Source organism: Mustela nivalis (genome assembly GCF_964662115.1).
Source record: "Mustela nivalis genome assembly, chromosome: 2".
Lineage (NCBI taxonomy): Eukaryota > Metazoa > Chordata > Mammalia > Carnivora > Mustelidae > Mustela > Mustela nivalis.
The window spans coordinates 182,245,471-182,259,400 of record NC_139021.1 but is presented as its reverse complement, the minus strand read 5'-3'; the positions used below and the strand labels follow the sequence as shown (position 1 = coordinate 182,259,400).

Genomic DNA, 13,930 nt, shown 5'->3' with positions numbered 1-13,930 from the left:
GGCACAGCCGCACTCAGGCAGTTTTTATAGACCTAAACGAGGAGCGGGCACAGAACCCTGCAGACCTACCCCAGGGGGTATATGCCAAGGAAATGAACTTATGCTCACATAAAACTCCATATGCCAATGTTCGTGGAGGCTTTATTCGTCATAGCCCCAAACTGGAAAGAGCCCAACTGTCCTTCGGCAGGTGAATGGTTAAACAATCCATACCACGGAACGGTGCCCCGCAATCCAAAGGAACAAACGACCCTGTGCCCGGCAACCTGAATGCATCTCTAGGGGATGAAGGAGAATGAAAAAAGCCAATCCTGGAATGTTACATTTGGTATAATTCCATTTACACATCACAGTTGAGATGCCAAAATTTTAGGAGTGGAAAAAAAATTAGTGGGTACCCGGTTTTCGAGAGGGTAGAGCTGGAGGGGCGAGGTGGACGTGTGTGACATGGACAGCGAGAAGGACCCACGTGTCAGCAGATTCAAGAAAAGGCGCCATGGCCAAGCATAAGCACAGCAGGAAGATCTGTGGGACCCCCATGAAATCTCTCATCGCTGAGCCCCTCGCTGCAGCAAGGAGTTCTAGTTTTGCAAAATGTTATCACTAAGGGAACCTGGGTGAAGTATACACAGATCTCTCTGTATTTCTTTTTATAACCGCAATGCCTACGAATCTACAATTATCTCCATGAAAAATGCAATAAGGAAGGAGGGGAAGAAAGGAGGTCAATGGTCATTTCTTCCAGGAATCACATGTGACTGAGAACCCAAGGACTGTTACTGGTGCTTAGAGAAATTATAGAACACAAGCACTGGAAAGTTAACCAACAGCCTTCACAGGGAAATGATAAACAAGGCATGAGATTAATATTTAATAAGTACAAAGAAAATGCTCACTTTTTAAAGCTGAAATAGGAGAAATGCAAACACCTTTCAAAAACATAGACAGAGGAGAATCACCTGGGCTAATAAACACGTGGTTAAAGTAAGATGGCAAACTGTACCCTGGCCAGAGGCTGCTGCAAACTGTACCCTGGCCAGAGGCTGCTGCACACCAAGGCTAAGGGGGCTAGGGCTCGGCTCTGTGTTTCCCCAGAAGGCAGAGCCCCGAGTTGGCTTAAGGAAATCACCCACTCTCCAGGTCTGCTTCTCCAAACAACTGTTTGCATCACAGAACGGGGAGGATGTGTTCCTCACAGGAGAGCCCCCGTGGTATCCAGGCAACACCACTGCTCCCAGCAGACGTGAATCAGACACCTTGGAAGAGGTGGGAGCTTTCCCCTCCATACTCACTTATTCTGCATCATGTTCATTATCACCCAGTCAAAAGGGTAGACGTTCTTCCCAATGAGGTTCTTAAACATGATGAATGTTTCCATCAGGAAATCCTGAAATAAAAAAAAAAAAAAAAAAAAAAATAGAACATTGCAACAGCCCACCAAGAGAAAGGAGAAAACCAATCCCCTCTTGAATAATTACAGTATAAATGACCTCATTTTTTTTAGCGGAATGAAAACATTCTAAAAAGTAATGAAGATGTATTTCACAGGAGCTTTTTGCTTTCTGTTTGCCGGGGTACCTCCTGCCTGCGATAACTTTCGCAGGGATATTTTCAGAAACGGGACCTGGGCGGCTCTCTGTCATAGTCATAAAGAGGAGCTCTCCAGGTTACAAATACTGCATTCTTTCTGCTTATAGGAAACGTGCATTTTGCAAACATCACATGCAGGATTTACTCAAAACATATTTTTCATTATGAACAGGGCCCAGCAGGTTTAATACGGGGTAGTTATACCATTCCTTTTTCTTATGTAATTTACAAGCCAAAGGCTCAGGTGGGAACTCCTGACCATCTGCAGCAGCTCAGTTCATCATAACCATCGGAGCACGTGGTCATGTGGCCACTTTCAGATGGCAGCTGCAACCCCACAGCCTACTCAGTGACGCTGATGCCAACCTTGGGCACGATCCTCTCTACCATACGGGTCATTCCCTGCCGTGCTGTGCTGTTCGTGGCGTCCCAAAGGGGTATCCGTGTCGGAGGGGCTCCAGCCTGGGCCTGTCAGAATCTGGAGAATTTCTTGAACCTGCAGGCCGGCCCTTGTTCTGAGCTGACCAGCACAGAACTAGCACGTATCCTGAAAAGCACACCTCTCCAGGAGTCTGCAAGCTCCCTCCAGTGCAGCGTGGACGGTGGGGAAAGCCACAGAGAATTCACTTAGAAAAATGAGGCCATGGTCAGAGATTACCAAATGAGTGGCTATTTCTCATTTATTTAATCTATGGAATCATAATTAGGTGCACTGGCTGTGAAGCCCACGGTGGTGTACAGAATTTAAGCAGCCAAGAAAGCAACTCTCAGCAAAGTCGTAAACAAGTGCTTCTCGCAAAAAGGCACCAGCTAAATTTGATAGCATCGGTGAGCTGCTGGGCCAAGTCAAATCCTTTCTTTGCAACCGAACTAGCCATGCCGGATTCTGGCAAGTGATGCCTACTGTGTGCACCCTACCATGAATAAAATAGTGAGCAACCGTGATCCCCTTTTGACAGTAGAGGCCCCCAGTCAAGGAGAAGATGAGCACCTGGGCCTCTTCGAGAGAGAGAGAAGTCACCCCCGTCCTCCAGACTCTGCTTGCACGAGCTCTGACCACAAAGCCCTGAGTTCACGCTGGGCAGGTTGCTCCGGGGGCCCTGGACACAACGAATGGGGCGTCTCTCCCAAGGCTAATAACAGCAATTTATATTTCCCCACTTAAGTTTCCCCACTTTGTCAAGAGTTTCACATTTTAATGACCAGGTTGCATATTTGGCCGGCTGAGTGCCACCATTTAGCCACATCTCTATTTGCATAAAATTGCTTTCTTGCTGATCACTCCTCAAAGCCCAATAATTGAGATACAGGGTCTGGGTTTTATTATTCTGGAAGAGAAGCACATTTTCCCCAACTCCCTTATTTTTTTTTTCCTAGGAAACACAGTCCCATACTTCATTAGTATGGCTCAGCTGTTAAATTTTGGTACTTTGCTGATCAGGCAAAATGCTGCATATTGTGGAGGATGAGGTTTTGCAAGGCGTCCTTGTCCGTCTGCAGAATTTACTAGCCATGGTGATGGTCCTCTCCATGGCCGATGAGGCTTAGCAGACGATTACACTGCTATCTCAAGTCAACAAGGGGACACAGAGGACTAAAATAAGATCTTTGGTGAAAATTTCCTCTTTCAGTGCCAATCCATTCCCGCTGCCTTTTTCAGTTTGATTATTCACAGGATGCCCCATATAATAAGTGGGCAGCTCTAACAACAGCCGTCAGTCCACAGCCACAATCTTCTTGTCACGAATCTATCTGCTTCTGACCATTCCCATCCGCACCCACTGAACAAATGGTCATCTTCTCTCACCCAGACTGTTGAGGGGAATCCTGGCCTCCCTACCCAAGTCCACTCTTGTCCCTCATGATCCCTCCCCTTGACCCAGAGTGGCCTTTTCAAATTACAAATCTGGCCACGGCACCAACACTTCCCAACCTTCCACTTCACCCACATGCCCGGAGGCTTCCCAATGTTCTTAAAGACAAAGCATCTTGATACTCGAAGGAAATCCTGCTATGCCAAAGGAGAACGTGTTTCAGACAAGGACCCTCAGTAGAGGATCATTAGATGAAGAACGGGCAGGAGACTGGTCACTGGCCAACGCTGTGGGGATGCTGAAGCATAAGCTAAAGATCACGTGACAGTTGTGAAGGGCTAGGAGTCTTCACAATGGGGAGGTCAGGCTGGTGCCCACTCTCAACCAAGTGATCAAACTCACGGTCAGGTCATGGAGAGTTCGGCATCCCCACCCTCCCAGTGGGCAAAACGGGGAGCACATCCCCCCAGCTCTGAAGCTCTCCTGCCGAAAGGATGAATCTGAACTTCAGGCCAAGCTTCCAGTGTGCAGGACGTATGGAGGGACCATACCACGGGACATACGGTCCCACGGAGGGACCATATTTCAGCATACCATACGTATGCCGAAAACCATACAAAGCAGCATGAAGAAAGACAAGACAGGGTGAGGGAACTGTTCTAGAAAAAAGAGATGAAGGAGGCACAAGCAAATGCAATGAGGGAATCTGTATGGGATCCTGGACTGAGGAAGCCCCTCATGAAAGACAAGAAAGACTGGGAAGAATGGAGAAAATCTGAGTATGCATGCTTCTGTGTGTGACATTCTGGAACGGCAGTGAGGCTGTTGGGGGAGGTCCTCATTCGTGAGAGAGGCTCGCGGACCCACTATGGCAGAGGCACCATCCTCACACACTTACGGGAACCAAAGTGCTCGTGCCTGGTGCATTTGGGAGGCAAGAATCATAGCGTTCATGGTGCTATTCTTTCAGGCTCTCTGCACAGTTGAAGTTTTGCGTGACCAACAGGGGAGAGAGTACAGCTAGAATTGCAGGAATGCTCCTGAGATCCGGGGACCACAGCAACGTCGCCCTTCAGTCTGGATCCCGGGCTATAGATCTGTAAGACGTTAGCACTGGGGAAAGCAGGTAGAATTTTACTTTGTACAGCCACATGTGATGCCACAATTATCTCAAAAAGGTTACTCAAAAAAGACAAAGGCCTGGAAAAATAATTATAAAACAAAGAGGAACAAATAAATGGTGTAGGAAGTTGAAAACAAGCGAAGAACACAGCGTTTCTCAGCATGGTGTACAGGGTCCTGTGTGGTCGGACGGCCCTGTGGAGGCTCACCTCAGCCCTGGTCCTCTCACTGCCCCTTCGCCCCACCCCCACGCCCCGCCCCCGCACAGCCTCCTGAGCAAGACAGCGGCCCTCCCGCTCCCCGACCTGCAGGGCTCAGCCTTCTACTCCTCAGTGCTCCACGATTCTCCTTCGCAAAGCCTTCCTGCCCAGCGGACTCCGTCCAGTCCGGCTACTTCAGGAGGTCACTGTGCTGCAGCACGGCCAGCGGGGGTGGGGCGGGAGGACGCCCCGATTAGAGGGGATGTTGCCGCAGACTACAGGGCCCCGAGAGCAGGCCTGTCTGCTTTGCCTGCTTCGTCCACTGTGCGACCATCAGGTTGACGCTCAACAGGTCACGGGGGGAATTCACTGAGAAAGGCTTCTGCGCTCCCCAGACTCACCATCTAGTGAAGAGTTCCTCCACTATAGCTTCGTTTTACAAGGAAAAGGTCCCAAGAAATAAACATTCCGCACAAGGCTCCCCGGCCACTGAGGACGCTCAGGTCGCCGTGTGGTCGCCCTCCATGTGGAGCTCAAGGCTCAGTCATAAGCGGAGGGTCTCGCAGACACATGGACAGCTGCCTGCCAACATCCTGGATTTCCTAAGCCCCACGAGCATCCTCACTCACCGCGGCCCCGGTGGGAGATGTCAGGACCACCTCAGGACAGGCTGATGGCTGAGTGGGACACACAGGGTAAGGAACAATGAGCAAAGGGTGTGTGTCTACCTGGCGAGACGGGAACAGCTGTCAGGTCATGGTCCTGGGAACGGGTGGGACTGACACTGAATGAAGGCACAGGGCATTCCAGAGACAGAAACCTGCTGGCTCACCGGCCTACTCCCTAGGCTTCCCTAGGTAAGAACCCAGAAGTGGAGAGGCCACGGGACAGGCGGGGCTGCTTGGGGACACACAGTCACTGTGAGTCCATGGCGGAAGCCAGAAGGCCATGGCCCTCGAGTTTTGCATTCACACAACATTTATTTTTTTTATTTTTATTATTTATTTATTTATTTATTTGGCACAGAGAGAGAGAGAGAGAGACACACACACTGCGAGAGAGGGAGCACAAGCAGAGGGAGTGGGAGAGGGAGAAGCAGACTTCCCACTGAGCAGAGAGCCAGAGAGCCCGGCGCAGGGCTCAATCCCAGGACCCTGAGTTCATCACCTGAGCTGAAGGCAGATGCTTAACAACTGAGCCACCCAGGCACCCCTTCACTTGACATTTAACCGGCAAGCATTACTTCTACCTGCACTGTCCTCAGTTAGGGCACTGTTCATTCGGTCACTCAACAGACATTTCTGAAGGGCCACCCAGTGGCAATCTGGGACATGTGGCAAGGCAGCCGTCTTCCCTGGAAGGTCCAGGGTGCTCCTCATCACCTCTGATCTTACAACGGACACAGAGCAAGTTCTCTACTTGTGTTCCTGATGGTGCAGCTGGACAGGTAAGAGCCAGCCGCCCATCCTTCCACTCAACATCTCCACTGCACAGGAACAGAATAGTCCCATGAGGCACACCACACTGGAAATCAGTCTGTCCCAAGAATATGGACCCGTACATGTCCATTGTTTTTCTTTTCTAGATCATTCTGCCTCACACCGTGCTCCCTCCACTCACTGGCCTGGAGTCCCAGGGCCATTTGAGAGACCGTAAAAGTAACAGCGCTGACCCCGTGACTTAGGCATTGACAGTGACTGCAGTTTTGTATGGGGATCACTCATCCAACCAAACAAGGGCTCAATTTGAAAACCTGAAGCAGCACCAGTTACGAGGACGTGGTCCCAAGAATATGGTCTAGGCTGTTTTCAGATCGCAGTACTAACTTTCAATTACTGAACACAAAATGATCTCTCCTTTTTGTGGGCAGTTGTCAAAGTTGAAAAACGAATACTTTCTATGTACAGTTAACAGATAGGAACACACTTCACAAAGGTTCTGACAGATCAACAACAATAAACATGTCTACAGTCCTTGCAATAGGAATTTATGATATCCAAACCACAAATGCCATTTTATACTGGAAATCAAATCGTCTGCACATAATTGATTTTCTGAACTGCTGTGTCTAAAGGAAAAAAAAAAAAAATCCCTCGGGAAATCAGGACCACAACATGTAGTAAATATCTGGTCATCTTCTCTGAGCAAGGAGAGAGGGCACCACTCGGAATTCAGCAAATTATAGTCATTTTTAAAAACCACTCTGTAGAATCACGTTTCTCGAGGCACTAGAGCTTCCCTACCAACGACACCTCTTAATGGTTCAGATGAAATATTTTTCACGGTTTGCATGTGTGGATTTGGATCATAGGACTATTCTGATAAAGGACAAATGATTAATCGCAGCCCTAAGTATCCAGGACGGGTAATGCTTCTCATTCTGAAAACTGTATTCTTCAGCATGGAATGCCATCTAGGAAACTAGATGTAGGTTTGGCTGTAACTCCCTTTGACTGACCCAAACGGGGATGAAGGATACCGTTCAGATTCAGTGATGGCACGGAACGTCCCCGTATCACATGATTTCACTATACCATGACAGCCGAGGAGGGACAGGACCAAAGGTAATGCAGATCACATACCTGAGCAATCCGTCCTTTAAGCTAAAGAACTAAACACCAAGAGACACAAACACATGTATATTCTTTCTCCTTCACTTTCATTTAAGGAAAATTGCTATGATTTTAAGGTGCAGACCCATTTTTGTCTCCTTAGAAATTTAAAAACATGCATGCAACACACTCAGAGTGGCAACAATTAATAAGGCTGTTTTTCATTAGAAATAATCCTTTGGAAAATAATCATCACATGCATTCTTCTTCTCCTCCCTTAGTAAAGTAGATATAATGATGTAAAGTGTCACCAACCTTGTTCTAGAAACACTAGTGGCATTTGCTAGATCCACTAGGAATCTAGGGGTCTCAGAAATGAAATCTGTGTTACCAGAGTTTAGGTCACCATCTAGCCGAGAATTCTGCCAACGAGTGTGGTGGCAGCTTCACGGAAGACATCTACCGTCCGGCCACAGGATTTCAGGTCGTTAGGGAGGTGCTTCTGAAGCAAGAACTTCCCCTCTATTATGCTTGTCCTAATTAAGCCGTATCATAGTTGCATTGAGGAAGACTGAAGAATTATTTGGAGAAATGCTGATGAGCTCCCATGATTAGAGCTAATTAATACAAGAGTATGATTTACAGCTGAAAAGACTCTCTGCCTTCTGCTATTGAGAAGCCAATCAATACGTGAACAGGAGTTACTAGAACACTCTCCATGGGTAGGGTCTCCACATCTCCAGTGACCCCAGAGCATAAGGAAGCCCTTTCTGGGCTGACATGCTGAGTTACTCCCAAATTCAGTGTTAAGAATAAGCCTGTGTGTTGGAACCCTCGTCTTCTTAAAAACGCAGCTTCCTTTTTGCCAGGTGGCTTCTCAAACCAACTGGAGCCAAGTCCCCACACAAATTTATACTTAAATCAGTCCCCATACGCAAAGTCATACTTAAAATGGAAACACCGACAACAGTGTCTTGCCTATAACCCTGGCCCCCAAACATACTCCTATGAAAAGGGCCAAATTCACACTCACCACAACGTCAGTCCTCATTTTTCCAAAAGTCTTGATCAAATGGGCATAATGGTAATCTTCCATTTGCCGTAAAATCGCTGTCATACAAGCCACGAAGTTTCCCTGTAAAGGAATGAGAAGAATCAGTTAGATGGGGAGAGAACACCACTCCCAGGAAACATCGGTATCCACTAAGATTCTGTCGTGGAAAGGGTCAGGGGCGTGGGCAGGGGGTCCCCAAGCTCCAGCCCCCTGGCTGGATGGCTGGCATTACGAGGACCAGGCCCTCCGACTTCACCATCTTGGGCTTTGCTACACCTCCTTCTCTCGAACTGCATTAAATGCTTCCTGAGGCTGGAAAGACAAGCTCTAAATATGTTTTGCATTAAATATGCAAAAATTAGAGACAAGATTGAAAGCACCGCCGCTCCTGTTTGTTGCTCCACGGAAAGTCGCTGCTCTTGTTACTGGGCGGACCGCGTGTGCAGCCCTTCCTCTCGGGCCGTGGCAAAGAGAGTACTTTTATTTCTCAAACTCTGCCTGTGTCCCCCTTGGCCAATTTGGAGGCAATCACCACCGATTCCACAATGACTTATGGTCCAATTCTCGTCCACAAGAAGAATGTGAAGAGGCAGGCAGGCTCATCAGAATGCAAAGTGGGCGAGAGAAGGGTTTCTCCTGCAGAAAAGGAAGAGGAAGAGGGAACACAGAAACCAACCAACAGAATCAAGACTTCGAGAAAACAGCAAGACCAAAGCAGCTAATGAAGAGGCAGCCGGTATGTGTGCAATCGTGGGTATACACGGGTCTGTGCACACAGGCAGGTATGTGTGTGTGCATGTGTGTGTACGTACATGTGCATGTGTGTGCACTGAAGGGGACTGAGCTTGTGGGTCGGTGGGACACGGGACACACGGGACATATATTTTCTCCCACTAAACCAATACAAGTATGGTCCAGTTGTAGAATGAGACACACGTTCAGGCCTATCCCCAGTTTTGCCCTCTTTAATGAGATCCCAGACCGCATTCCTTTAGGAACCCCCACTCCTACAAGCAGCACAACCGATACCCCCAGGTCTACTACATGTACCAAAACACACACTTGACAGTGAACGGGACAGCCCACTCTATGCCCCAATCCCCTGTATTCCTCTAACACACAGGTATGCTTCCAAATGAGTCCCCAAATTGTACATGACACAAATTGAACAAATACAAGTATGAACTAGGGGACATTCTGTTTGCCCAGAAATGTAAAATTACTTGTGAATGATGACAATTGCCTAGACTCAGATTCCGAGACAGAGTTCAAAAGAAGAGATAAAGGGCGCCTGGGTTGAGGCCTCTGCCTGCGGCTCAGGTCATGGTCCCGGGGTCCTGGGATTGAGTCCCGCATCGGGCTCTCTGCTTGGCTCTCTGCTTCCCCACCCCCCCTGCCTGCCTCTCTGCCTACTTGTGATCTCTGTGAAATAAATAAGTAAAATCTTCAAAAACAGCAACAAGAAAAAACAAAAGAAAAGATGAAGAATGCTTCTCTTCTGCTGGAGGAAGGATTTGTAAAATGGCACGATGTCTTTGAAGATGAACTTTTGAAATATGTAAATATTTGGCATTCCCAAGAGCTCAGGAGAACCTGCCTTTGTCTCTCTACTCTTAACAAGATGCTAGCTACTCTTGGATAAGGGTCTTCATGATATTATGTGTCAATCAACCACCATGTGTCAAGGGCTGTGCTGAGGCCTCATTCAAACCCACCACTGACTTTCTTCTTGACCCATTTTACAGGCAGTAAGACTGAGGCTGAGCGCCACGCACCCCCCTGCCATGAGTTAGCGGCAAAGGTGGGCACGGCCCTAGTGTTGCCGTTGGCAAGGTGGGAGCCTAGCAGCAGAGCTCAAGTCTTTCCTCTTGTCCAGATATACATTTTAATGCTTTTTCTAAGAAATATGAGGCCACTGCTAATGGCCAACGTGAGATGGAGACTCACGTTCTGCAGGCATCAGAGAAAGCTGTAGGAGGATGAGAAGAGGGTGTCACCAGGCACCCCCAGTTTCCTCCTGAAGCAGCCTTCTATGGCTGGGCTCCTCCTCCAGAGACCAGAGCTTTTCCGGAGCAAGAAGGGGCCTGAACCAGCCGAGATGCACCTGGCAGGGGCTCAAGTTATCTCACTGTAGGTCAGAACAGTTGAAAAATGGGGGCTTCCACATTAGAATCACTAAAATCCCAAAGCCAGCTTTGGGTAATTCAATGCAGAATACCCCAGTACTTAATGTTAATATCAAGTCGGAAGAAGGAAAGCGAGGCCCCAGAGCAGGTTTGAGAACGCCAAGAGCAGGAGCGCGAGCAGCACCAGGGAGCAAAAGCGGCGCATCGGGGGCCCGGGCAGGTCCTCGAGCCGGTAGTACAGAGATACTCGATGGAGAAAGCAGACTGCCCCAGAATGCTGCGAACTTCCTGCAAGGCCAAGGCTGGGCTAGCTGGCACAATGCATAAAATGAATAAGTCAGGAGAACGCAGCACTCTCAAGGCCAGCCAACGGCCTCTTTATAGTGATGAGGACCAATCGGGAGGCCGCCAAGGGAGGGAGACAGAGGCAGGGCGATACCATGAGTTAGAGGTCAAAAGGCCAGGAAGCCCAAAGGTGCTATTTTACTTCACCTACAGAAGTATTCCAGAACATGTGTACTATTCAGACTTTCTTCCTTAGAGGAAGCAAATCTTGCTATTTTGTTCTCTGTACTAGGCTGAAGCTTTGGACCCCAGCAGGAACAGGGTAACATGCCTGTTGAAATTCATAGCAATGCTCCCCCTTACCTTTGGAATGGAGGCCCACACACGGGGTGCCCATATTTCCAGAGGGAAGGGATGTGGGGACCATGAGGCTTTACGCTCTCATGAACCTAGCAGAACTCGTCTGTAGAGCGGACATGGGTGGGGAAGGAGGGTTTGGTTCTGGGGACGGACCCAGGGGGTGCTTACCGAAGCTGTATTTGAACCCAGTCCATGCCCAAGAAGCAGCAATGAAGGAGAACTGTGAAAAAACTTTCATGCTGCAGGCTCAAAAGAAAACTACTCTCCTATGCTTTTTAATTGATTTATTTGAAATGCATTTAGAAGTCTTAGGAAGCTTTTGCTTTTGAACAATGGGGGGTTGGCAGGTAGGCTGGTGAGGACTGTACAGAACTCGTCCTGAAATCTGAGCATGGGGACCAGGGTCCCGCCCCAGCGGCGGAGTAAACACAAGGAAATAAATAAGGATCAGACATATTCCTTACAGTTCAAAGCAATGCAAAGCAGGAGCAGAGAAGTCAGGATTCAGTTGCAGAAAATTTAAAAATCAGGACACAGAATGCTAATAAAAAAAAAAAAATGTGAACTTCATTAGTAATCACAGATGAAAATGATTTATCATTATTTGCCTGCCAAAAGAGCAAAGGAGTATTTAAGTGAGGATCCTGTTAGCAAGGGGGCAGGGCACAAGCACTCTTACACACTGCTGGTGGGAGCATAAATTGCTATAACCTTTTTAAAAAGCGATTTGGCAACAGCTTTGAAAAGTCTTAGAAAAAAAATACTCATTTCCTTGGTAATTCTACTGCTAACAATCCACCTAAGGAAGTTAATTCAAAATATGAAATTTTATGCCTAAAGATGTCTGTCGCATTGCTGAAAATATGTGCATCATGTTGAAAAACAAGCAACTGTGTTGAACAATATGATGTTTTGTAGGATGGCGGGATAAGCCATAGGGTGCCCAGTTCATTCGGAATCTCAGGTGGACAACAGAAAAATAGGTATGTCCCAAATACCGTGCTGGAAAATACTGCATGGAATACCTTACACAAAGCCAGCCCTGTATCATTTAGCGGAAGCTCAGGTTGAACCGGGTCCCCTGTATTGCTATTGGCTAAATCAGGCAACCCTCCCCCAGAGCGTGATCAAGGAACGTGGTGCAACCATGAAAACATTAAACGTTAACATGCAAATCTGAAATATTTTAATAAAATGAGAAAATGCTCGAGGAGCAAGCACAGAGATCACTACATAAGCCATATTTCAGCGGGATAAAGGATACAGCACAAGAAAGAAAAGAGATAAAGGAACAACAAGGAAGAGAACGAAGGGAAAGAAATAGGCACCAGGGGTTGGAGGGAAAAACTAAATTATTTTTTTAAACTGGAAATGTTAGTATTTTAGAAGATGGTCCTGAGAGAAAAAGATGTCATCTGGTAGCAGGAACCAACTGTCCCTGTTCCCGAGTTCCGTGTTTCCGGCTCCCCTAGCCTCAAAAATCTCAGCTGCGGGCCACCTTGTCCATGTGTCGGTGCTCCTGTGTCAAAGCTGCTTGGGCTCCCAGGGCACCAGGCAGACAGACAGGCAGGAGTGGGAACAGGAAAACTACCAACAGGCAGAAGCAAACCCTTCCCTTGGAGGTGGGGACATTTTGCAAATCAATCTATGACGTCACCGCGGGTTACAGAAGCAAAAGATTTTTGAAAAGGACACATTTGGGAGAACGGGAATCAAGGGCGAGACCTACCCTAGAAACAGTATCTTTGTCTGCTTTGCCTCGTGTAAGGGCTAAGGGTGAGTGCGTGAATGGGAAGGAGAAACCGCAAGGATTCGAACGCCTGGCCCGGAGCAGTCCTGCAAGTGTACGCCTCCTCTCTGTACTAAGACGCAGGGTAGCCACGCGACGTGAAGGTGCCGTACGAAACTGCCCTTGGTGGTTCCATCGACGAGACAAAAATGGTACTCGTGACCCTGGAGCTCACACTTGGCACACAGCCCGCCTCTTCTCCTTGGGCACATGGTACAGGCAGAAATTTTAACTCTCTTCAAAGTGCTCCAAATGGCAAGCAGCCCCAAGTGCAGGGGGAGGGGGGAATCCAGGTCTGAAGGACCAGAGAATCCCACTGAAGTCTGGGATTATGCTTCTTGACTTCTAGGGATGGCTTATTAAAAGATTTTGAACACATTTTCACCGAGGTAAGCACTCTAAAGAGAAACTCTCATTTAGATGTTGAAGTTTCAGGTGTGGTGATGGAAACAGACCTCATGATCATCACTAGAGACGAAAGAAAAAGGAACCCTCGACAGGTGGGAACAGCGCTCAGTGGCACCAGGCAAGGATCGTGGTCCAGGTGCGAAGATGGAAGCCTTGGCAAAATGATTTTCATTTGGGGGGGGGCATTCAAACCAAAGAACCAATACTGTAAAGCTACATTATGAGCACGGAAAGTAGAGAAAGGGAAGGAACGGAGAGCAGGGTCTGTCATTCCAAAGCCAGGCAAGACTTGGATGGATGAGTTCTTGTTACAGCGAAGGGGAAGCTCTAGGGCTCCTGAAGGCTTTCTGTATTCAGAAAGGGAAAGCCACAAGGGAAATGTATAAGGGTGCTATTTTGCTAGGAGGAAATTTAAAATAGAATAGGGAGTCCAAAATGTTAACAACAAAACATTTTGAGGAATACCTCAAAATGTTCCCTGGCCCAAAGATTCCTCCAAAGTCTCTGTAGAGATGTTTATGAGAATATACCTCAGGGCTTCTGCATGAAGAATTAAAAATAATCCAAACACACCTCACCTTTGTTTCCTCACATTAAGCAGACAACAGAGAACACCGTTTACTTCACAAA

The 13,930-nt window shown here is 47.8% G+C and overlaps 1 protein-coding gene across 4 annotated transcripts in view; it reads right to left on the bottom strand.

The window, feature by feature from the left end:
* DOCK1 (dedicator of cytokinesis 1) overlaps positions 1-13,930 on the bottom strand; it is a 489,630-nt gene that overhangs the window by 177,214 nt on the left and 298,486 nt on the right. For all 4 annotated transcript variants that reach the window (XM_082721511.1, XM_082721510.1, XM_082721512.1 and 1 more), the window contains 2 exons: positions 8,312-8,413; positions 1,293-1,387 (listed from right to left, as the gene is read on the bottom strand). In XM_082721511.1, coding sequence (XP_082577637.1) covers positions 1,293-1,387; positions 8,312-8,413 — 197 coding nt within the window. The remainder of the gene's footprint in view (positions 1-1,292; positions 1,388-8,311; positions 8,414-13,930) is intronic.